The sequence below is a fragment of the Moschus berezovskii genome, chromosome 4 (assembly GCF_049115385.1).
Source record: "Moschus berezovskii isolate FMDL1 chromosome 4, NW_MosBer_1.0, whole genome shotgun sequence".
NCBI classification, from domain to species: domain Eukaryota; kingdom Metazoa; phylum Chordata; class Mammalia; order Artiodactyla; family Moschidae; genus Moschus; species Moschus berezovskii.
Window position 1 is genome coordinate 90671220 of NC_142463.1, and position 23983 is coordinate 90695202.

Consider the following 23983-nt stretch of genomic DNA (forward strand, 5'->3'; position numbering starts at 1 on the left):
GTTCTGCAGTAAAACGCATCAGTTAAAACATGAGTGTCATTGTTTTTAAGTGATTTGAGTGGAGACCTTTCTAGATGTGAAAATATAGGCTATGCATGGGCTTATTTGCTTAGGTTGATCTTTACAAAGGTTGAAAGCTTTCAGAAGGAAATTTATGCATGTTTGTTGTTGGCAGGGGATGAAGTCATGAAGAAGATAGGTCTCTAGTTTGGTGAGTGTCCTCGGTAGGGAGCCAAAGTGATTCTGGAAGTCTTAGGGGCACAGGCCTCTTGACTTGCTCAAGGAACAGAAGGCCAGAGCATTCTCTCATGCCTGCTGAAGTCCTGGAGCTGGTCCAACCCTCTGAATTGTCAGCATTGGGAAGGTCTGTGCAGTGGACTCCTCTGGGGTTGTCTGCTTTTCTCAGGAGTGAACGAAGAGGTCCCTTCCTTGAAACCATATATAGTGGTCACTTGCGGCTGTAATTGTACTGCATCACATCCTCCTCTGGCTTGGCTGATTGACGGGGTAGACATCAGACTCACAAGGGCTAATCAGATTATCACCCCTTGGAATCTACAACAGAGAACAAGGAATAGCTGTCAGTGTCTGAGAGTGGCTTTGCCTATAATATGAGAGAAGCCGAGGAGAAGGGAAAGTTGCTGTGGATGCAGAGCAAGATTAAAGGGCGGGGGATGGTTATGGAGAAAAGCCACAATGAGAGATGGAGAGAGACCATTTATTGATGGCTTTCCAACTCTTGATTCTAGCTCTTTCCTGAGGCCTAGAGGCATTTCTGCCTTTGGGTTCTGTGAAACACCTCTATAACTATATAATAAATTTCTCTTAGCTACATAAGCTGGCTTGTTTGTTTCTTTATTTGCAACTAAAAGGATCCTAAAACTAATAAAATAAGAATATAATGGCTCCTATTTTCTGGCATACTTGCTGAAAGTCAAACTCTGTTCTAAGTGTTTTACATGTATTTTATTATTTAATTCTCCCAACAACTTAGCAAGGAAGAGAAGGTAACGTTAATCTGAAACTGAATAACCCACCCAACATCTTACTTCTCATTAATTGCAGAACCATATTCAAAAGAAGTCACAGTCCTAACTATTATGTTTCACTGCCTCCTTTGACACAGACCTCAGTGTTCTCAAAGCATACGGCAGTACTGGTGTTAATGATGAGGCACCTGCAGCTTTCTGGGTAATGAGTATTCATTTATGAATCTACAATGATTATTATTATGTGCTAGATAATGTTCTAGGTACTAAAGACACAGTGGTAAACAAGATAAAAAGTTCACATTTATGGGGATTATATTTTGCTGGTAGGAATCTTAAGCAATAAATTAGCTAAAAAATAAAAATAAAAAAGAGGAAAATGAAACAGTAATAGAAAGTGACCAAGAGAAGAGCCAACTTTAGTTTGAGCAGTCCAGGAAGGCCTCTCTGGAGAGAAATCATATGAGGTGAGCCTTGATATTACAGGAGAACCAATTGTTTTGAGATCTGGGAAAAGTGCATTTCAGACAGAGATGCACCAAGTACAAAGTCTTTCAGGTGTAAATGGAGATGAATGTTAGAAAAAGGATCAGGAATGACATCAGTATCATGGTGATATGAGACACTCCGGTTCATCATCACTAAACCTGCCTTACTTGAAAACAACTCTTCTAACTCAAACAAAAAGGCAAAAGAATTCAAAACTTTGAGTAAAGTGGTAAATAGAATCAGAAAATTGCAACTTCAGAACAGATTGTTAAACAGTTATAGAGTAAAAGTTAAAGGGAAAAAGCAGTAAAATTACTATACCTACTTTAATTTGGTAATGAACTCGCAACTTAAAAAAAGTTAATTTGAGACAACAAAAACATGAGGGGAAGAGGAAAAGGACGGAATCCATACAGGCAAATAAATTGCTATTAGCAGAAAAAGGACTATTTTACCTATGATATGTCTTATACAAACCTCATGATAATCATAAAACATCTAAAGCAGAGAAACAAAATGTAAGAAAAGAGGAAATGGAGAAAAACATCATAGAAAACTATTGAATTAAAATGGTAGACAGAAACACAAGAGAATAGAAACAATGGATATACAGATCAACCAGTAAACAAAAGATTAAATGGCAGTACTAAGTCCTCACTTGGCAGTAATCACCTTAAATACAAGTGAATTAAGTTCACCAATTAAGACACAGAGTGGCTGGATGGATTAAAAAACAAGATCCGATTACATGCTGCCTCTGGGAGACTCAACTGTTCCACTTTGGGATAGTTATCTGAAGAATATGAAAACATAATTTGAAAAGATACATGCACCCATATGTTCACTGCAGCACTATTTACAATAGCCAAGACGTGGAAACAATCTGAGTGACCACTGACAGATGAATGGATAAAGAAGGTATGGCATGTGTATGCAATGAAATCGTACTCAGCCATTAAGCAAAAATGAACTCTTGCCAATGAAACCTAAAGATATCCATCCAAGTGAAATAAATAAGATGGAGAAAGACAAATGTTGTATGATTTCACTTATCGTGGAGATAAAAATCAAAGCACATACACACAGAGAGCAAATTGATGGCTAGCAGAGGGGAAGAGCAGGAAAGGGAGGAAAAATGGGTAGAAAGGGTCAAGTGTGAGGTGATGAATGGAAACAAGACTTTCGGTGGTGGGGATGCAGAAGTATACACAGATGTCAAACAATAATGTCAGGCACATGAAACTTACATAACATTATAAACCAGTGTCACTTCAGTTAAAAATATAAAAGGAGACCAGTGTTGCCAGGGAACAACTAGGGAGGGGTCAGATCATGCAAGGTGTTGAAACATGGTTAAAAGTTTGAATTTTATTGTAAGTGAACTGTGAAGTAATCTGAAGGTTATATCATGATCTAAATGGAGCTTAGACAGGATTATAGAACATGGAAAAACAGCACTCATGATGATTGTAGCTGAGCACTATCATGACATGCCTTGATATGGGGGACTAGTGTCCTCAATGAGCAGGATAAGGCAAGAGCCAGTAAAATTGGGTTATTAGTGTAATTACATTTCCAGCCAAAAAATGATAAAGCCTGGAGTAAAATAGAACCTGATATGGAATAACAGACTGGTTCAACATTCTCAGAGGAGTACGAAAAGGCTGTGTATTGTCACTCTGCTTATTTAACTTATATGCAGAGTACATCACGCAAAGTGCTGGACTGGATGAATCATAAGCTGAAATCAAGATTGCAGGAAAAATATACACATGACACCACTCTAATGGCAGAAAGTGAAGAGCCTCTTGATGAGACTGAAAGAGAAGAGTGAAACAGATGACTTAAAACTCAACATTCAAAACACTAAGATCATGGCATCCAGTCCCATCATGTAATGGCAAATAGAAAGGGAAAAAGTGGAAGTAGTCACAGATTTTCTTTTCTTGGGCCCCCAAATCACTTTAGATGGTGACTACAGCCATGAAATTAAAAGATGCTTGCTCCTGGGACAGAAAGCTATGACAAACCTAGACAGCATATTCAAAAGCAGAGACATCACTTTGTCGACAATAGTCTGGATAGTCAAAGCTATGGTTTTTCCAGCAGTCATGTACAGATGTGAGAGATGGACCACAAAGAAGGCTGAGTGCAGAAGAATTGATGCTTTCAAAGTGTGGTGTGTTGGAGAAGACTTTTAAGAGCCACTTGGACTGCAAGGAAATCAAATCAGTCAATCCTAAAGGAAATCAACTCTGAATACTCATTGGAAGGACTGATGCTGAAGCTGAGGCTCCAATACATTGTCCACCTGATGTGAAGAGCTGACTCATTGGAAAAGACCCTGATGCTAGGAAAGAATGAAGGCAAAAGGAGAAAGAGGCAGCAGAGGATGAAATGGTTAGGTAGCATCACTGACTCAATGGACATGAAATTGAGCAAACTCTGGGAGATAGTGGAGAACAGAAGAGCATGGCTTGTTGCACTCCATGGGCCTGCAAAGAGTCAGAAACAACTTAGCAACTCAACAACAGTGAAAGAGAACACAGGAATTTTGGGGTGTCTTTTTGGAAGGAGTTTCCTATAATACTGAGGAGGCAATGTGAAGATGTGGAGCACTAGACTTGGTGAAGAGCATGCAGTTCAGTTCAGTTTAGTTGCTCATTCATGCCCGACTCTTTGTGACCCCATGAACTGCAGCACGCCAGGCTTCCCTGTCCATCACCAGCTCCCCAAACTTGCTCAAGCTTATGTCCATTGAGTCAGTGATGCCATCCAACCATCTCATCCTCTGTCGTCCCCTTCCCCTCCTGCCTTCAGTCTTTCCCAGCATCAGGGTCTTTTAAAATGAGTCACCTCTTTGCATCAGGTGGCCAAAGTATTGGAGTTTCAGCTTCAGCATCAGTCCTTCCAATGAATATTCAGGACTGATTTCCTTTAGGATTGACTGGTTTGATCTCCTTGCAGTCCAAGGGACTCTCAAGAGTCTTCTCTAACACCACAGTTCTAAAACATCAATTCTTCAGTGCTCAGTTTTCTTTAGAGTCTAACTTTCACATCCATACACGACTACTGGAAAAACCATAGCTTTGACTTTATGGACCTTTGTTGGCAAAGTAACATCTCTGCTTTTTAATGTGCTGTCTAGGTTGGTCACAGCTTTTCTTCCAAGGAGCGAGTGTCTTTTAATTCCATGGCTGCAGGTACCATCTGCAGTGATTCTGGAGCTCAAGAAAATAAAACCTGTTGCTGTTTACGTTACTTCCCCATCTGTTTTCCATGATGTGATGGGACTGGATGCCATGATCTTCATTTTTTGAATGTTGAGTTTTAAGCCAACTTTTTCACTCTCCTCTTTCACTTTCATCAAGAGGCTCTTTCATTCCTCTTCACTTTCTGCCATAAGGGTGGTGTCATCTGCATATCTGAGGTTATTGATATTTCTCCCAACAATCTTTATTCCAGCTTGTGCTTCATCCAGCCTGGCATTTCTAATGATGCACTCTGCATATAAATTAAATAAGCAAGGTGACAATATCCAGCCTTGATGTACTCCTTTCCCAATTTGGAACTCGTCTGTTGTTCCATGTCTGGTTCTAACTGTTGCTTCTTGGCCTAAATACAGATTTCTCAGGAGACAGGTAAGGTGGTCTGGTTTTCCCATATTTTTGAGAATTTTCCAGTTTGTTGTGATCTACACAGTCAAAGTCATGTATGGATGTGAGAATTGGACTGTGAAGAAAGCTGATCGCCGAAGAATTGATGCTTTTGAACTGTGATGCTGGAGAAGACTCTTGAGAGTCTCTTGGACTGCAAGGAGATCCAACCAGTCCATTCTAAAGGAGATCAATCCTGGGTGTTCATTGGAAGGACTTATGCTAAGGCTGAAACTCCAATACTTTGGCCACCTCATGTGACGAGTTGACTCACTGGAAAAAAGTCTGATGCTGGGAGGCATTGGGGGTGGGAGGAGACGGGGACGACAGAGTATGAGATGGCTGGATGGCATCACTGACTCTATGGACATGAGTTTGAGTGACCTCTGGGAGTTGGTGATGGACAGGGAGGCCTGGCGTGCTGTGGTTCATGGAGTCGCAGAGAGTTGGACACGACCGAGTGACTGAACTGAACTGAACTGAACACAGTCAAAGGCTTTGGGGTAATCAATAAAGCAGAAGTAGATGTTCTTCTGGACCTCTCTTGCTTTTTTGATGATCCAACAAATGTTGGCAATTTGATCTCTGGTTCCTCTGCCTTTTCTAAATCCAGCTTGAACATCTGGAAGTTCACAGTTCACATTCTCCAAGGCCGGCTCGGAGAATTTTGAGAATTACTTTGCCAGCGTGTGAGATGAGTGCAATTGCGTGGTAATTTGAATACTTTTTGGCATTGTTTTTCTTTGGGATTGGAATGAAATCTGACCTTTTTCATGAAAAATACTGCTGAATTTGAGGAAAAGCATTTTTAAACAACACAATGGTTACTGGCTAGATCAAAGCGGTTTCCTAGACTAATGCTTTTTCAGCCACTATTTTCCTACAAGGATTAATCTTGTCACCATTTCTAGAATGCAGAAATCATGGCAACCTAAAAAATTGGTTTCCCCCTATTTTTGTACTACATTTACATATTAATTAGTCACTCAAATTAATGTTTACTGTATACCTAATATGTGCAAGAAGAGGACAGGCAGAACCCAGCACCCATGACCACTCTAATCTCACCTCCTTTGATTTTTCTTATTCCCTTTACTTCAACTGTGTTGACATCTGTGCTGTTTCTCTGATAGTCCAGGCTTGTTACTGCTTCAGGGTTTTTGCACAAGCTGAAATATTCTTTCCTGAAATTTCCATTTGACTTTCTACCTCACTTCCTGTAGGCCTTTCCTCGAAGCTACCTTTCACCATTCCTTTTCCCTTCTTCCCTCTGATTCCTCTGTTTTTCCTATCAATACCTGATACCACATGCATTTTATGTGTTTATCATTTTTATTGCCTCCCCTGCGAGAATTAAGGTCAATGAGGATTAACGTCTATAAGCCTCTGATCATGGCTATATTCCCAATGCCGGGAGCATATTATAAGAGTTTAGTAAGTACCTCGGAGAAGGCAATGGCAAGCCACTCCAGTACTCTTGCCTAGAAAATCCCACGGATGGAGGAGCATGATAGACTGCAGTCCGTGGGGTCGCTAAGGGTCGGACACAACTGAGCGACTTCACTTTCACCTTTCACTTTCACACATTGGAGAAGGAAATGGCAACCCACTCCAGTGTTCTTGCCTGGAGAATCCCAGGGAAGGGGGAGCCTGGTGGGCTTCCGTCTATGGGGTCACACAGAGTCGGACACGACTGAAGTGACAGCAGCAGCAGTAAGTACCTATTGAATGAATAAATCAATGAGGGCAGGAAGGGAGGTGGTGAGCAAGTTAAGTAAGCCAAGCACTGGCCTGGGTGCTTCGTATAGTTTATCTCCTGCATGGCGAATATTGTCCTGGTGTTACAGGTGGGAAAAGCTTGTCCAAGATGATGAAGTTACAATAAATGGCAGAGTTTATTTTCAAAATTGAGCCTTTCTGGCTCCCTCTACACCATAACATTGCCTTGTAGAAAGCCTTGTCACAATGACTTGAAGAGGTGACCTCAGGGGTGGGGCTGTTGCTTAGCAGCCAGTCTGAGTTACACTGTCCAAAGTCTTGGTTAGAGTCCACTTATAAAAGTTGTCACTGATGGAGTCAATACATGAGAGAGTCAGGGTTTTTGAAAGTCCGTATAAGGAAGAATTATGGTCCGGAGCTTCTCAGAGATTTTCAAAGTTTGTGCCATCTGTCCTATCCAGGAGTTTGAAGGAAAACAACAATATGCTACAGATCACCCAGCCATTCCTTTGGGACTTTGATCATGGTAATCATATTCTTGAATTCTAGCACATATATGAAAACCCATTCCTTCAGTATTGGAGTCTAACTGGAAAGCAATGGGGTAGGAACATTGATCCCACTGGGGACGGGGTCAGTGTTCCACTCAACAAGTCATGAAACTTGACCAGGGGTGACACCCATCCAGATAAAAGGGCACCATTAAAAAATTTGCACAAAGGTACCCTTGGAGTTAGATATAGCCCTGGCATGGGGGTGGTGGGTTGAAAATGCATTAATATTTGTCAAATGCCAATTTTAGGTTAGTCACTTGCTGTCATATGATCCAGCAAGTCCACTTCTGGGTATACAGTCAAAGAAAACAAAAACACTAATTCGAAAAGACACATGCACCCCAATGTTCATAGCAGCATTATTTACAATAGCCAAGGTATGGAAGCAATACTACACAGCCATGAAAAAATAACAAAATGTTGCTATTTGCAACAATATGGATGGAGATGAGGGGGTATTATATTAAGTGAAATAAGTCATACAGAGAAAGACAAGTACTGTATGATATCACTTAGATGTGGAATCTAAAACACAAAATAAAATAATGAATATAATAAAAAAAGAAAGACTGAGATACAGAGAACAAACTAGTGGTTACTAGTGGGGAGAGGGAAGGGGGAGGAGTAAAATAGGGGTAGGGGATTGGGAAATACAAATTACTATGTATAAAATAAGTAAGATACAAATATATGTCATGCAGCATAGGGAATACAGTCAACATTTTATAATAACTACAAATGGAGTAAAATTGATAAAACTTTGAGTCTATGTTGTACACATTAAACCAATATAATATTATAAATCTGCTATACCTCAATTTAAAAACAAATGGAACATTGCTTTCACTCCAACTGTTCTTCAAGTTCCCTTTTAGTTATTCCTTCCACTCTCCTTTACAAAGCTACCCCCATCCTGACTGCTAACATATAGATTAGCTTTGCTTATTTTTTACCATCATGTAAATTTGCTCATATAGTGTGTAAATACTCATGTCTGAATTATTTCATTCAACTCTGTGAGATTAATCTACATTATTAAATGTACAGGCTTTTATTCCTTTTCTTTCCTCTATAGTATTCATTTACATGAGTATCAGTTCAGTTCAGTCGCTCAGTCGTGTCCGACTCTCTGCGACCCCATGAATCACAGCACGCCAGGCTTCCCTGTCCATCACCAACTCCCGGAGTTCACTCAAACTCATGTCCACAGAGTCGGTGATGCCATCCAGCCATCTCATTCTCCGTCGTCCCCTTCTCCTCCCGCCCCCAAACTTTCCTAGCATCAGAGTCTTTTCCAGTGAGTCAACTCATCGCATGAGGTGGCCAAAGTATTGCAGTTTCAGCTTTAGCATCAGTCCCTCCAATGAACATCCAGGATTGATCTCCTTTAGAATGGACTGGTTGGATCTTCTTGCAGTATAAGGGACTCTCAAGAGTCTTCTCCAACACCACAGTTCAAAAGCATCAATTCTTCGGCGATCAGCTTTCTTCATAGTCCAATTCTCACATCCATACATGACCACGGGAAAAACCACTGCCTTGACTAGATGGACCTTGGTTGGCAAAGTAATGTCTCTGCTTTTTAATATACTATCAAGGTTGGTCATAACTTTCCTTCCAAGGAGCAAGCGTCTTTTAATTTCATGGCTGCAATCAGCATCTGCAGTGATTTTGGAGCCCCAAAAAATAAAGTCTGACACTGTTTCCACTGTTTTTCCATCTATTTCCCATGAAGTGATGGGACCAGATGCCATGATCTTTGTTTTCTGAATGTTGAGCTTCAAGCCAACCTTTTCACTCTCCTCTTTCACTTTCATCAAGAGGCTTTGAGTTCCTCTTCACTTTCTGCCATAAGGGTAGTGTCATCTGCATATCTGAGGTTATTGATATTTCTCCCGGCAATCTTGATTCCAGCTTGTGCTTCTTCCAGCCCAGCGTTCCTCATGATGTACTCTGCATATAAGTTAAATAAGCAAGGTGACAATATACAACCTTGACGTACACCTTTTCCTATTTGGAACCAGTCTGTTGTTCCATGTACAGTTCTAACTGTTGCTTCCTGACGTGCATACAGGTTTCTCAAGAGGCAGGTCAGGTGCTCTCGGATTCCCATCTCTTTCAGAATGTTCCACAGTTTATTGTGATCGACACAGTCAAAGGCTTTGGCATAGTCAATGAAGCAGAAATAGATGTTTTTCTGAAACTCTCTTGCTTTCTCCATGATCCAGCGGATGTTGGCAATTTGATCTCTGGTGCCTCTGCCTTTTCTAAAACCTGCTTGAACATCTGGGAGTTCACGGTTTACATACTGCTGAAGCCTGGCTTGGAGAATTTTGAGCATGACTTTACTAGCGTGTGAGATGAGTGCAATTGTGCGGTAGTTTGAGCATTCTTTGGCATTGCCTTTCTTTGGGATTGGAATGAAGACTGACCTAATGTTAATGGATATTCAGTTGTTCTGGTTTGGGGAATATTATCGGTAATATTGCTTTTAATGTTCTTGTAATGTCTTTGGTGGAGAAGGAAATGGCAACCCACTCCAGTGTTCTTGCCTGGAGAATCCCAGGGAAGGGGGAGCCTGGTGGGCTTCCGTCTATGGGGTCACACAGAGTCGGACACAACTGAAGTGAGTTAGCAGCAGCAGCAGCAGCAGCAGCAATGTCTTTGGAACACAACTGTATGCATTTCTGCTGAGCAAACACCAAGGAGTAGAAATTATTAGATCATAGAGATGTCTATGTTCAGTTTCAGTAAACACTATCCATTTTTCAAAGTGAATGTATCAATTTACACTTATACTAAAAGTGTATTAAAAGTTTCTAGCTATTTCACAACCTTAGCACTCTTCTCCATCTTTATAATTTTATCCATCAGGTGGGTATGTCATTGTGGTTTTAATATGCATTTCCTTTTTGACTGTTGATATTGAGCAGTTTTAATATGTTTAGTAGTCATTTGGATATTCTTTTTGTCTATAGTGTGCATTCAAGCATTTTACCAATTTAAAAAAATTAGGTTGTTTTTCCTTATCGATCTGTAAGTGCTTTTATTTCTAGAGATGAGCATTATCCAATGGAAATACAATTCAAACAATGTGTTTAAATTTTCTAACAATTACATTAAAAAGTAGAATATAAAGTTAACTTAAATATATGTTTATTTAACCAAATATATCTAACTATTATCATGTCAACATGCAACCAGTATAACACTTAAATCTTAGTTTGTACACTTTGTTTTCATTCTAAGCTTTTAAAATCTAGTGTGCATTTTATACTTACATACATCTCAATTTGGACTAACCATGTTTCAAGTGCTCAGTAGTTACATATGGGTAGTGGATATTTTATTGTACTTTGCAGATGGGCAACCCACTTCGGTACTCTTGCCTGGAGAATTCCATAGACAGTAACCTGGTGGGCTAGAGTCCATGGGGTGGCAAAGAGTCAGACACAACTGAGTGGCTAACACTTTCACTTGCTTATATTTTCTCTTATATCTTGGCTTCCTTTCTCACCCATAATTATACATACATATTTTAATTATTATTTTGAAAGTTTCAAATCTAAAGAAAATCTTCAAAACAGTACAAAGAATTCCCTCAGGCCCATTCACCCAAATCCTCAATTGTTAAATTTTGCTTCTATTTCTACCCATTTATATATATATATATATATATATATATATATATATATATCTTTTTATGCAATGATTCCCCATCCCCTCTAAAAACCCTACTGTTACCCTACCTGAGATTCTCATAAATCATGATCAGAGCAGCTCTTTCAATTTGAAAATCAGATTCATACACTATTCTTATATCTACATACCCTATTCAAATTTGTTATCCCAACAATGTATCTTTCCTATCTCATACAGGATCCTATCCAGGATTAAATGTTGTATTACATTGTGTTCATCAGTGTACCTCAATCTGAAGTAATTGCTCAGTTTTTCTATGCCCCTCATATCCTTGGTACACATACATTAACTTTGTTTTTGTTAGTCTTCATATGGAATAGGTATCCCATCCTTTTTACTGTTATTTCTTTAGCACTTAAAGATACTATTCCATTGTTTCCTAGTTTCTCTTGTTTCTCTTAAGAATTCATCCTCCAGGCTTATTGTTGCCTCTTTAAAAGTAACCTACCTTTTCTATCTAGCCAATCTCAAATTTTTCTCTATTTTGCATGTGTTTCACTATGATATGATCAAATGAAATTTTCTTTGTATTTATCTTGCTTTAGACTATAGCATTTGTTAAATTCTGGTTAAATGTTTTTCATCAGTTCTGAAATATTCTCAGCCATCATCTCTTCAACTCTAGCATCTGCCACATTCTCTTTCTCTCCATTCCTTGTGGAACTTCAAATACATGTGTGTTAGAACTTTTCACTGTTTCTCCTCTGCCTCTGTATTTTCTATCCTTGCCTCCTCAAGCTTTGGTCTGTATACATTCTTCTGATTCATTTTTCATTTCATTAATTTTTTTTTCAAATTTTATAATCTTCTGTTCCCCGTGTATTCATTTCTTACTTTTGGTGATGGCACTTTTTATTTCTACAATTTTTATTTGCTTTTTTATTACTGTTTCTAAAATTCTTCATCTTTTCATTTAGTTTCTTAAATACAATTATCACTTTTATCATTTGCTGAATTGATATAATACCATTAAATCCAATATGTTTTAAAATGAGACAAAAATATATTTAAAACATTATACAAATGTTGAATTACGTATCCCCATTCAATTAGACCACTTCAACAGAGGAGGTGCTTTCCTAAAATTGTAATTCTTATTAATACAATGGCCTCATACATAGTCAAATGAGGAAAGCAGATAACTAACTAATAAGTCTATAACAGTCTCCATAAGCATCAGGCATCCCTTGATGATAGCATCATAGCTTCATAGTTAGAAATGTACATGACAAGACCTGCTGAATTCTTTAAAAAGCTTTCATCAAAAGTGGCTACATATAAAGTTTTGTCTATTATTCTGTTCCAAGTAGTCACCTGTAAAGTTTCATTTACACATGATCATCATTCAAAAAATCCATCATTTAAAGATTCAATGATTCTTGACAATCCTTAGAGCTACCTGAAATTCTGTCTAACTTCTGAATTTTACCATCACACAATTAGTAATACAGGAAATATACATAAAATACAGTCTATCTTTGTACTATGTCTGGATTGGCTTTAATGAAAAGTTGATAAATTTGCATCAATCTGGATGTATGTGGACACTTGTGTGTTATATTAGTAACATAAACATAAAGATTGGTGGGGGAAATTTTCTCTTTCCCTAAGTACACTGCAGTCTTTATTGACTGTTTTTAGAGTGTAATCTATATTTTTCTTTTAGCCTCTTACCTCAGAAGCCAAGAATCTGCTTCTTGATCACAAATTTCCTTGCTTTCTTTTGCTTCCTATGTTCACGCTGCTCTTCAGCCTTCTTGTAAAACCTGAAGTCAAGTACTGTTAAAGTCCACTCTTGATACTCCAATCTCTGGATTCCTTTTGGGTTTATGTCTACTTAGGTGCTTTGTTTTTTCTTTTGGTACGAGAGGTTGCTTTATGTTGAATGTTGAACATTTTGCTTAAAAATTATACAAATTATTTGGGCTCAAATGCTATTGTACAAGATGCTTTACTTTTGTTTTGGGTATGCAATAAGGGTAGAAATAGATTATCTTAATGGAGTTGGGGACTAGAGTTGATACAAAACTGAATTTCAGGATTTTTTTTTTTTTTGAGAGCTGTTCTATTTACTTTTATAGCTGAGTTGTATCTCTTTAGACTCCTAACTAAAAGTCCAGGGTGTTTTCCAGTTTCTCCTCTGCCATGGTCAGCCTAACTTTTGCTCCCCATCTTTAGAGACTGTCTGATCAAAGTTCTGCTCAAATTCTCTGCTTCTCAGTGAGATTTTTAATTAGTGAATGTTCAAAGCGAACAGCACCAAATGTTGGGCTCACCACTTTGGGCTGCCCTCTCTCCAGGGTCTTGGCCCTTCAGATTCTTTTTTCTTTGCTATATCTCTGATATCTTGAAATATGTATGTTTTATCTGGTATTTCTATCTCTTCTCAGCTGGAGAATTAGTCTGAAGCAAACCAACCTACCAATGAAGAATATGTTGTCATAATTTCAAAGTACTTTGTGAGACCTGTTTCATGTTACTAATAATGTAAACACTAATTTCCAAAAAAACACTGTGGTACTACAAATATTAATATTCCTAAAGACAGTGAAAATAATCAAATTAATACTATATCTCTTTACATTTTGTTTACCATCATTGTTACTGCAATTATATTTTGAGTAGAAAGGAGATTTGAAGCAAATTGTTCAATAATGTTGAGACCATATCATTATTCCAGTTAAGTTTTGTTTCTCTTAAGACCTTCTCCTATATTATTGGGCTTTCTGCATTACTTTAAAAAAAAACAACTGTCTTTTTTGTATATATGTCAAATATAATTATTTTTTTTCATAGAAGCCAGGAAGACATTGGAGTGTTATATAGGACTTGACACAATTCACTGTGCAACTGCACAGTGAGCTACAGGTATCCAGCCTTCCTGGTCCACTGACCAGGAGCATCACCTCAATAATTTTTAACAAGCAAAAGGCTTCTGTGCTGTCATTTCAGTCATGTCCGACTCTTTGCAACCTCTATGGACGGTGATCCACCAGGCTCCTCTGTCCATGGGATTCTCTAGGCAAGAATACTGGAGTGGGTTACCATGCCCTCCTCCAGGGGATCTTCCCAACCCAGGGATCAAACCCATGTCTCTTATGTCTCCTGCATTGGCAGGCGGGGTCTTTACAACTAGTATCACCTGGGAAACCCAAAAGACTGCTCTAAGTTTCCAAAATATCCTCTAGGGCTCAGGATCACTTCTCTTGGAACCCTACATTAGAGCTATAAAATCATGCCTGTAGACAGTGCTAACCCTGGGTATGTGTGGATCCCAAGACAATTCTCAGAAGCCAAAGACAAATGTACCAATTACACTGTGCTTTCTGTTGCCTGCCACACTTGACAACTCTGAAAGTTATCCTAAAATCAAGTGAGAACAAGTTAGGGTTAATATCTAGGACAAAGGTAAAGAAGTCATCATATACCCTGATATTTCTTCTTAGGTTAGGGTTGGAGTACTCCTAACCTGGCTAGATACTGTTGCAGCAATAAAAATCTCTCCTATTGTGACCTACCAAGCCCTAGGCAATGACCCTCTTTAATCCTGTTATCTTAACCCTCTCAACAACCCTGTAAAAAGGAATTATTGCTCCTAATTTCGGGGAAGGCAATGGCAAGCCACTCCAGTACTCTTGCCTAGAAAATCCCATAGATGGAGGAGCCTGGTAGGCTGCAGTCCGTGGGGTCGCTAGGGGTCGGACACGACTGAGCGACTTCACTTTCACTTTCACACATTGGAGAAGGAAATGGCAACCCACTCCAGTGTTCTTGCCTGGAGAATCCCAGGGACAGGGGAGCCTGGTGGGCTTCCATCTATGCGGTCACACAGAGTCGGACACGACTGAAGTGACTCAGCAGCAGCAGCAGCAGCAGCTCCTAATTTAGAGATGAGGAACCTGGGACTTAACTAAGTAACTGCCTCCAAATTTAAGCACTTCTTTTATTCCATTGTACTCTTACTGTTCTGCTTAAGGATTCCAGACCTTTTAAAGACTTGAGCCCCTCTTAAGGGTGTAAGGGGATAACCTGATAGGAATGCCTTGAAGAAAAGGAAAAATGGGTCTGCTGCTGCTGCTGCTAACTCACTTCAGTCGTGTCTGACTCTGTGTGACCCCATAGACGGAAGCCCACCAGGCTCCCCCGTCCCTGGGATTCTCCAGGCAAGAACACTGGAGTGGGTTGCCATTTCCTTCTCCAATGTATGAAAGGGAAAAGTGAAAGTGAAGTCGCTCAGTCGTGTCCGACCCTTAGCGACCCCACAGACTGCAGCCTACCAGGCTCCTCCATCCATGGGATTGAAAACAGGCCTAATACAGAACTACCTAGGTTCCATTAGGTTCCCAACTCCCCTCTTCTGGGCATTGCCCAAGAAGCCCACCTGCATAGATCATCACTGCAGAGGCTGTGTTTTTCTACATTCCTGATCCCAGTAGCCTGGATTTCAAGGTATCCTGCACGTGGAAGGAGTCCATCCTTCCTCAGTAGTGCATTTCCAGTGGCCCAGCTTTCAAAGCTCTTCAGCCTAAAACTTGGATCTAGCAAACCCCCTACCTCCTGCCCAGCTTCAGAGTTCCCACTACCCTGGGTTCCTGGCCTGGGAGGCTCAGTTCCTGCCCCAAAGCGGGCTCCACAGGAATCCCCACTGCTGAGTTGGCTAACTCAGAACCACTCCTCTCTGGGAGCCGGGTGGCTGGGGCTGCCCGGCCCCGCCTCTGTTTCTTGGGCAACGTAGTACACAAACCCTGGGCTTGGTGGTGCTCCTGAGATGTGCTTCCTTAAAGCAGGTGAGGAGGGCTGTAGTAGGGGAGTCTACAGTAGAGGCAGGAGGAAGAGTAGGAAGGCTGGGAAAGAAGAAGGGCAAAGGGAGGGGGAAATGCAGTTCATCCCTTTACATAGATTTGAGCTACCCTTTACATGGATTTTTCTTAAGGGTCTGCCCTTAAGAGCTCTGTCCTGCGGCCCACCCCCCACTAGCCCTGAAGCTTTCACTTAGACCAAGGGGCCTTTCCTTATGTGAAGTTTCTCTTCTTTCTCTATCTGCAGAGCCACTGCTTAACTACTCCTTTGGAACATGTCAACATAGGAAGATCTTTCCTCACTTCCAATCCTCAAGCTTGTTGGGAAACAAATTTCCCCCTATTAGAGGAGCCCCCAACAGAGGGCCTGGATGTTACATAGCAGAAGATGTGAGTATTCACCTTCCCTTAGATGGGTGTCAGTTTCCAGACTATTATCTAAGGAAACCCAAGTTATCCCAAAGAAAAGCCCTATGGGATTTGTGACCATCAGGGTCCCAACATGAGAAAGTGCCCTGGTCCTCTACAATCAGAAAGTAAAGGGCAACTGTTCCCCTTGGCCATCACCACCAAATGCAAGCCTTGGCCTCATGCAGTTCCCAGTATTGTTCCTTCACTATTCACAGTCACAAAGACCAGTGACTCAGTATCTCCTCTTAGTCCAAACCTGGACTGTGGCTGTGCTGATAGGTAGTTTATGAAATTGTATAATCATACTGACAGTTGAATTAGAGCAGATTCAGCTCTGTGGGACCCAGAAAACTGGATTCACTGGAATGTATAGAAATGACATTCACTCTACCTATCTAGCCACATTCCTTTGTAGGAATGCAACTATTTGTGTTACTTATGTAATTGTATGATCATGATTCAGGAGAATCAAGAAAGAAAGAGCAACTTTGCAGAGAAGATTCAGGAATACTTTAAGTACAGACTGTTTTAATAACTATAATGTTCTCTATATGTGTTTTTTCTTTGTTTGTTTTCTACATAACACCTGAAGAAGTATGGCTTGGCATACAACCTCTCTAAGATCCCGACCAGTAAAAAAGGATACACTCTTGGCGCCAGAACAGCCACAAGGTTTAAGCCAGTTAGCAAGGTTAGACACGGCTGGATGTGCTTAGATTTCACTGTGATCCATGCTGTTGAACGTATTTGCATTGGGGAGCATAGCTGGAGGCTACCTAAAGAATATGCCCCAAATTCAAGACAAAAAGGTCTTTTGGGCAAAAGTTACTAAAAAACCTATCTTAAAAGCATGAATGTTAACATGGCAAATGTGTGTGTGAGTGTTCTGGGAGAGTGGAAAATAATTCTAAGAAGAAATAATACCAAAGCAAGGTTTTAGCCCTGAGACACTTGCTAGTAAAATACTAGAAGCTTTGTTTACACGCATCATATAATTACTTGTAATATATAGTATAATATCTTATCAGTTAAAAAACCAATTCCAACTTCTTCATTCTTTTGTGTAACTGGATTTCAAGTCTTAATTATTGTTTGTTAATCTCTTGTTGGACTTTTTCTTGACACTTAAGCTCAGGGAGGGGGATACTGGCTCCAAAAGAATCTGAGTGGGATGGTGGGACGGTGGGGGTAGTAACTGTGATAAGTTACCATGGCTCTCTACCCTCATAGGTTTGTTTCTACAGAATAAGCATTAGGTACCTTTACGTAGCTGAACCATACACTTATCTTGGTTTTCTACCTACTGTAAGCCATTTCTATAGATTGAGGTAGTTAAACCATAGCTGATACATGAACAGGGAGAGGATAACTTTGTTTTTTCTAATTAAAAGACTTTACACATATATATCACCCTCTAACATATTGATCTTTTTCTTGGAAACAGGATATGGCACCTTACCCAGGCATGTACCAGACAGTCAATGTTCGAGAACAAACACACAAACCAAATTTTGCTCCATTTAATGCCATGTTGCCTCGCTTTCAGACATACTCAAAGGACTCTTATTATCCTGGGTATGTGCTCCTTTTTCTGCTGTACTTCAACAAAGAGCAATAGGAAAGGAAGTACAAAAAGGGGTTTCATCCCAACCATGCCCTCTAAATAAGAAACCATCTAGCCTTAAAGATTCAACCTCTTGCCTTCCAGGTCTCTAGAAATTATAGAGTGGTAGAGTGTAGTGGTTCATTCAATAAATATTTATAAAAGGCCAAGCAGTTTCATGGGTTCCAAGGATTTTGCATTAAACCCATCATGCAAGATTCCTAATTTCTTGGAGCTTACATCTAGAGTCCAGACAGATGAGAAGCAAATAAACAAGAAAATATCAATAGTAATAAAGAGAGTGACTACATAATTTATTAGTCAGCACATGACACTTCAAGACTTGAAATGGGGTCTTATTAATAATTATACCAAGACAGTAGCCATTAGCTGGGGCTGTCATAGACACACTAGGAAGTGAGGTCACCTGGTGTTATGCTGAATGAAACCAAACAAGATGCTGACATGATACAGAGTGGTGGACTAGAATCTATGTACTTTGGCAAGTATTGTCAAGATAGATCTTTTAGGGAAATGACACTTGGTCTGAAATCATTATGACAAGAATGAGCTGGCCCTGTGAAAATCTAGGCCCAGAGTTTCCCAGGCAGAAGGAACTTCAAGTACAAAGGCTGTTCTTGGGAAGGAAATTGGTGTGCAGAAAAAAAAGAAAGAAGGCTAGTGTGGCTAGAGTATCGTGGGCAAGGAGGAAGTGAGAATGGGGTGGGGAAGGTGGGGGTGGTGATAACTTTAGTACATAGGCCAGTAGACCAAGGGAGGCAGTCTCAGTGCTTTAGGAAGCCGGTGAGAATGTGTGGAATGGTAGGGCATGGGGTCAAGTTCTTTTTTTTTTACTGGTGAGAATTTCAAAGATCAGAGAGTGAGTATAACTTTTTCAAGGTTGTAGTAAGGAATAGAGATATTGAATCTTGATTCCTATGTCCACTCTACATGTTATTTCCACAGCAAAGAATCTATGCCAAAAGAATGTTATGAACAAAGGCTATAATTAAATAATCCCATTGTCAAGGAATTTTACATGTTTCTACTTTACTGACCCCAGATTGTTGATACTTTAAATTAGCACTTTTTTCCCTCCTCAATTTTACACCATGAGCAGTACTTATGCATCACTGTGTTAACTTTCCTTTATCATCCACCATTTCTGGGATCTTTTGATCTCTCAGCTAAGGAGACTGAACTTCCAGAAATATTTTAAACTGGAGTTGAGTTTTTACTTAGTCAAGACTAGATACCTTGAACACTGAAACTTAATTAGAAATACTTTAACAAGCAAAGGAATCCTATGTGAATCAGTTGACTGCCTTTTCCCAAAGGGTTTAGGACTCTAGATCAGAGGTGGAAGATTATATATGATCGCTAACTCATTACACATGATGTTCTGTATTTTTATTTCTAGCCCTACCACATACAACCCAGAGATAAAGCGACCCAAGAGAGTCAGGTGGCCAATGAAATTTGGATCTCCAGACTGGGCTCAGGTTCCATGTCTACAGAAAAGAACCCTGAGAGCTGAGGTAATAGGATTGGACTTCTCTGGAGTCCTTTACCTAATACTTCCATGTGTATCAGTGATTCTTAACCAGGAGTCTGTGAATAAGCTTCAGTTAAGTCTTTGTTCCCCTGAAATTACTTGCACAATTTTGTGTATATACATATGGGAATTTTTTTGGAGAGTTACCCAATTTCACTAGATTTTTAAAGGTGAGTGTGATGGAACAGAAGTCACATTTTCTTATTCAGTCCTCAAATAAACTTCTGTGGTTAGTACAAAATAATTATCCTCTGAGACTGAGGAGGAAACTGAGGCTCAGATGGATTAAGTGGCTTGTTGAAGTTGCTCAGATAGATCCTAGATCTGGTGACTTCTAAGCCATTGCTCTTCTCATCACACCACTTAGTGTTAGGGGCTGTGGATCATTCTGCCAAGAACTTGGATTTTAGGAACAGACTGCCTGGGTTAAAATTCTAGTTCCATATTTGATTGCTGTGTGATTTTGTCTAATAATCTTACTTTTCTAAGCATCAGTGTGCTTAGTGTTAAAATGCATATAATAACAGACTATCTGATAAAGTTGTAAAGATTGAGATATTGTAGAAAAGTATTTAGTGCCATACTTGTAGCATAATAAATGCTCAGTCCATGTCAGCTATCATAATTCCAAAGATGCCCTTTATTCTCCAGTGGAACTTGGGATTAATTCTGCAAGTATGTATTAAACACCAAATGTATTAACATCATTATGCGAGGCCCTATGGGTAACATTCAAGAATTAAACATATAATTTTTCTTTTCAAGAATTTTACCAGCTATACTTTTAAAATAATTAATTATTCATTTATTTTTCACTGTGCTAGGTTTTCGTTGCTGCGCATGGGCAGGCTTTCTTTAGTTGCGGCAAGCAGGGGCTACTCTTCCTTGCAGTGCTCGGGCTTCTTAATGCAATGGCTTCTCTTGTTGCAGAGCACAAGCTGTAGACACACAGGCTACAGTAGTTGCAGCACATGGGCTCAGTAGCGGGGACTTGCGGGCTCTGGGGTGTGGGCTTTCGGGCTTAGATGCTCATGTCATGTAGAATCTTACTGAACTAGGGATGGAACCCATGTCCCCTGCATTGGCAGGCAGATTCTTATCCACTGTACTACCAGGGAAGTCCTACCAGTGATACTTGACAATTTACCAAGTAGAAAATAATTCCTAGTATGACACTTCCAGAGTAAGATGACAAAGAGTAGATATACGAGCAATGCTGAGAGACCCAGTGAGGCTAGGTTACTATGGGGTTGAGGTTCAGCTAGGCCACAACACGTATAATATACATGCTTATTTTGCACAGCCAGGAAGACCAGAGGCAGTGGGTTCTCAACTGAATATTGACCTAGATAATATTCTTTCATTGCAGCTGCCCACAGACAAAGACTTTAGAAAGCATCGGAACCGTCTGGCCTACCTAAGCCTGTACTATGACTGAAAAGCTGTGACTCCCTTCACGTGCTCCTCCTGACCACAAATTCTCCAGGACAGAACAGTGCAGAGCACAGAGGTGCTCTTGTCTTTCTCCATTGCTCTGACCCTCCTGTCTGCCAGCATAGGGCACAGGGAGGGGCAAGGGCCTCCTAAGTACTGCATGACAGTGTAAAGACTAGTTTAGAAGGCTCTTTCTCCTTGTTCTGGTTTGTTGTGTATTCATGTAGAAGGGTTAGAGTAGTTCCTACTGACTGTTCAGCGGGGTGGCTTCACTTGACTGAAATATTATACTTATGGGTCCTTGCCCTTTAATTCCCAGCCACAAGTTTTATGTTTTCTACCACTAGCCTGGGGCTTCCCTGGTGGCTCATCAGTGAAGAATCTGCTTGTGATGCAGGAGTTAAGGGTTCAGTCCCTGAGTTGGGAGATCCTCTTCTCTGGAGAAGGAAATGGCTTGCCTGGGAAATCCCATGGAAAGTGAAGCCTGGCAGGCTACAGTCCATGGGTTTTCAAGAGTCAGACACGACTTAGCAACTAAACCACCACACCACTAGCCCTGGTGATAGGAGACTATTTATTGTTCTATACATGTCAAGGCTTTGGATGGCTTGCTGGGCCTTGTTTTGGGGCTTTTTGGATGCAGAGGACACTTAAAGGCAGAGTAAATGTTTTAGGAGCGCTTCAAAGTGTCCAAGTTTCCCAGCATGGAGTGGGAAGGTCCTGACTTGATTGTCTTTCTCTGTGCTGTACTGAGTCGAGTCCGACTCTTTGTGACTCTGTGGACTGTAGCCAGCCAGGCTCCTCTGTCCATGGGATTTTCCAGGCAAGAATACTGGAGTGGGTTGTTGATTTGATTGCCTTTCTCAGGTTTGCATAAAAAGTCAAAGAACCAATAATCTCCCCTCCCCCTTTCCTATTACATCATCTATTTAGTCTGTCAGCCATCATCATACTGAATTCCAAACATGCATCAGGCAGAGTGGCAAGAACTGGGGATGCAGCAGGAATCAGAATAGACTCATCTACTGGCTCCACGGCCCTGGACTGAAATATGAGAAGGACTTCCCAGGGAGGCTAGTAGATTGGCTTTGCCCTTGACTTCCAGTTTGAATGATGCCCTAAAGCCTCACAAGTTGCTCTAGGTGTGCCAAGGTCAGAAGTCATGAGAGCCACGTTCAAAGTACTTATCTAGACATTGCCTGGTGTGTGTTCATTTGCTCAGTTGCACTCCCACTCTTTGTGGTCTCATGGACTGTAGCCCACTGGGATCTTCTGTCCTTGGAATTTTCCAGGCAAGAATCCTGGAATGGGTTGCCATTTCCTTCTCCAGGTGACCTTCCCCATCCAGGGACCAAACCTGCATCTCCTGTGTTGGCAGGTGAATTCTTTACCACTGAGCCACCTGGGAAGCCCAGACATTGCCTGGAAGACAGGCCTTTTACTTCCAACACAAACCTTAATAACTCAAGTATGGTTTCTTCAGAATAGGCATTAAGTGTAGTCTAGCACCTTATATCGGAGAAGGCAATGACAAGCCACTACAGTACTCTTGCCTAGAAAATCGCATGGACAGAAGAGCCTGATGGGCTGCAGTCCATGGGGTTGCTACTAGTCGGACACGACTGAGCGACTTCACTTTCACACATTGGAGAAGGAAATGGCAAGCCACTCCAGTGTTCTTGCCTAGAGAATCCCAGGGACGGCGGAGCCTGGTCAGCTGCCATCTATGGGGTTGCACAGAGTCGGACACGACTGAAGCGACTTAGCAGCAGCAGCAGCAGCATCTTATATTGGGAAGGTCCTTCTATGCCTACTTAGCCTTCTTATTTATTTATTTAGCTGTGTTGGGTCCTACTTGTGGCACAGAGGGTCTTCATTGTATCATGCAGGATCTTTCTTTGTGGTGCATGGACTCTAATTGTGGCATGTGGGCCCAGTAGTTGCAGCGTGTGGGCTCCAGAGAATGTCGGCTTCAGTAGTTGTGGAACTTGGCCTCTCTAGTTGTGGCACATGGGCTCCAGAGTATGCAGGCTCAGTAGTTGCAGCACACAGGCTTAGTTACTCACGGCATGTTACTCACAGGATAACATGTGAGTTACTCACATGGATCTTAGTTCCCCTACCAGGGATCGAACCCGTGTGCCCTGCATTGCAAGGTGGGTTCTTAACCACCAGACTACCAGGGTAGTCCCCTACTTAGCCTGATGGCAAGACTTCATGTGTCTGGATAACAAAGAGTGAGATGCTGCTACTGCCTAAAAAAACTATAGCCTGCTGTACTCTTCAAGGCCATCCCATGGTGAGTGCGAGCTGTTGAATGAGCCACTGGAAGGTTCAGTTCAGTTCAGTTCAGTCGCTCAGTCGTGTCCGACTCTCTGCGACCCCATGAATCACAGCACGCCAGGCCTCCCTGTCCATCACCAACTCCCGGAGTTCACTCAAACCCATGTCCACACTGTCGGTGATGCCATCCAGCCATCTCATTCTCTGTCGTTCCCTTCTTCTCCCGCCCCCAACCTTTCCTAGCTTTAGGGGACAAGGTCCTCTGAAGAAAATAGTGAAAGTTCACTGGAAATCAACTTAAAATATAAAGATAATGCTAGATACCTCAATCTAAAAACATTTACTCCATTTAATCTAATGATTTAAAGATTTTAATCATCATGTTAAAAGTATTTTTATGACTTGAAATTAGTCAAGATTAACTTTTCTCACCTCTCTCACACACATCCCTTTCTTTTCTCCTTTGGGTCCATACACGTGCAGCTTTTTTCAGAGGTGGTAATTTAGCATTTGTTATTTTTTTGACACAGGGTCTTGGGCCCCTTCTTTGGAGGTGTTGATAAAAGTGAGAGAATTTTTTCACACTGTTGTTTGGTTCACATTCTCAAAGCTTTTGCCAGGGAAGGAAACTCCCCTTTCTAAAACAGTAGTCTGATTTGATAAAAAGTAAAATTTTAACTTCAATAAAAATAGCTTCTATTAACCTTCAGGGTCACTTGAAATGCTGAGCTATATATACAAGTATGTAAGAAAAAATGCAGACGATTATAAAAAATAAAACATGCAGTG

The 23983-nt window shown here is 40.7% G+C and overlaps 2 protein-coding genes across 2 annotated transcripts in view; both read left to right on the forward strand.

The window, feature by feature from the left end:
• Positions 1 to 23983, forward strand: part of CHI3L2 (chitinase 3 like 2) — a 271894-nt gene that overhangs the window by 111709 nt on the left and 136202 nt on the right. The gene's annotated exons all lie outside the window — the stretch shown is intronic.
• On the forward strand, positions 15873 to 23959 carry CIMAP3 (ciliary microtubule associated protein 3). The gene is made up of 6 exons (XM_055402675.2): positions 15873 to 15896; positions 16156 to 16298; positions 16912 to 17010; positions 17764 to 17894; positions 19343 to 19460; positions 20847 to 23959. The coding sequence occupies exons 1-6, from the start codon at positions 15878 to 15880 to the stop codon at positions 20913 to 20915; spliced, it is 579 nt and encodes a 192-aa protein (XP_055258650.2). The 5' UTR covers positions 15873 to 15877; the 3' UTR covers positions 20916 to 23959.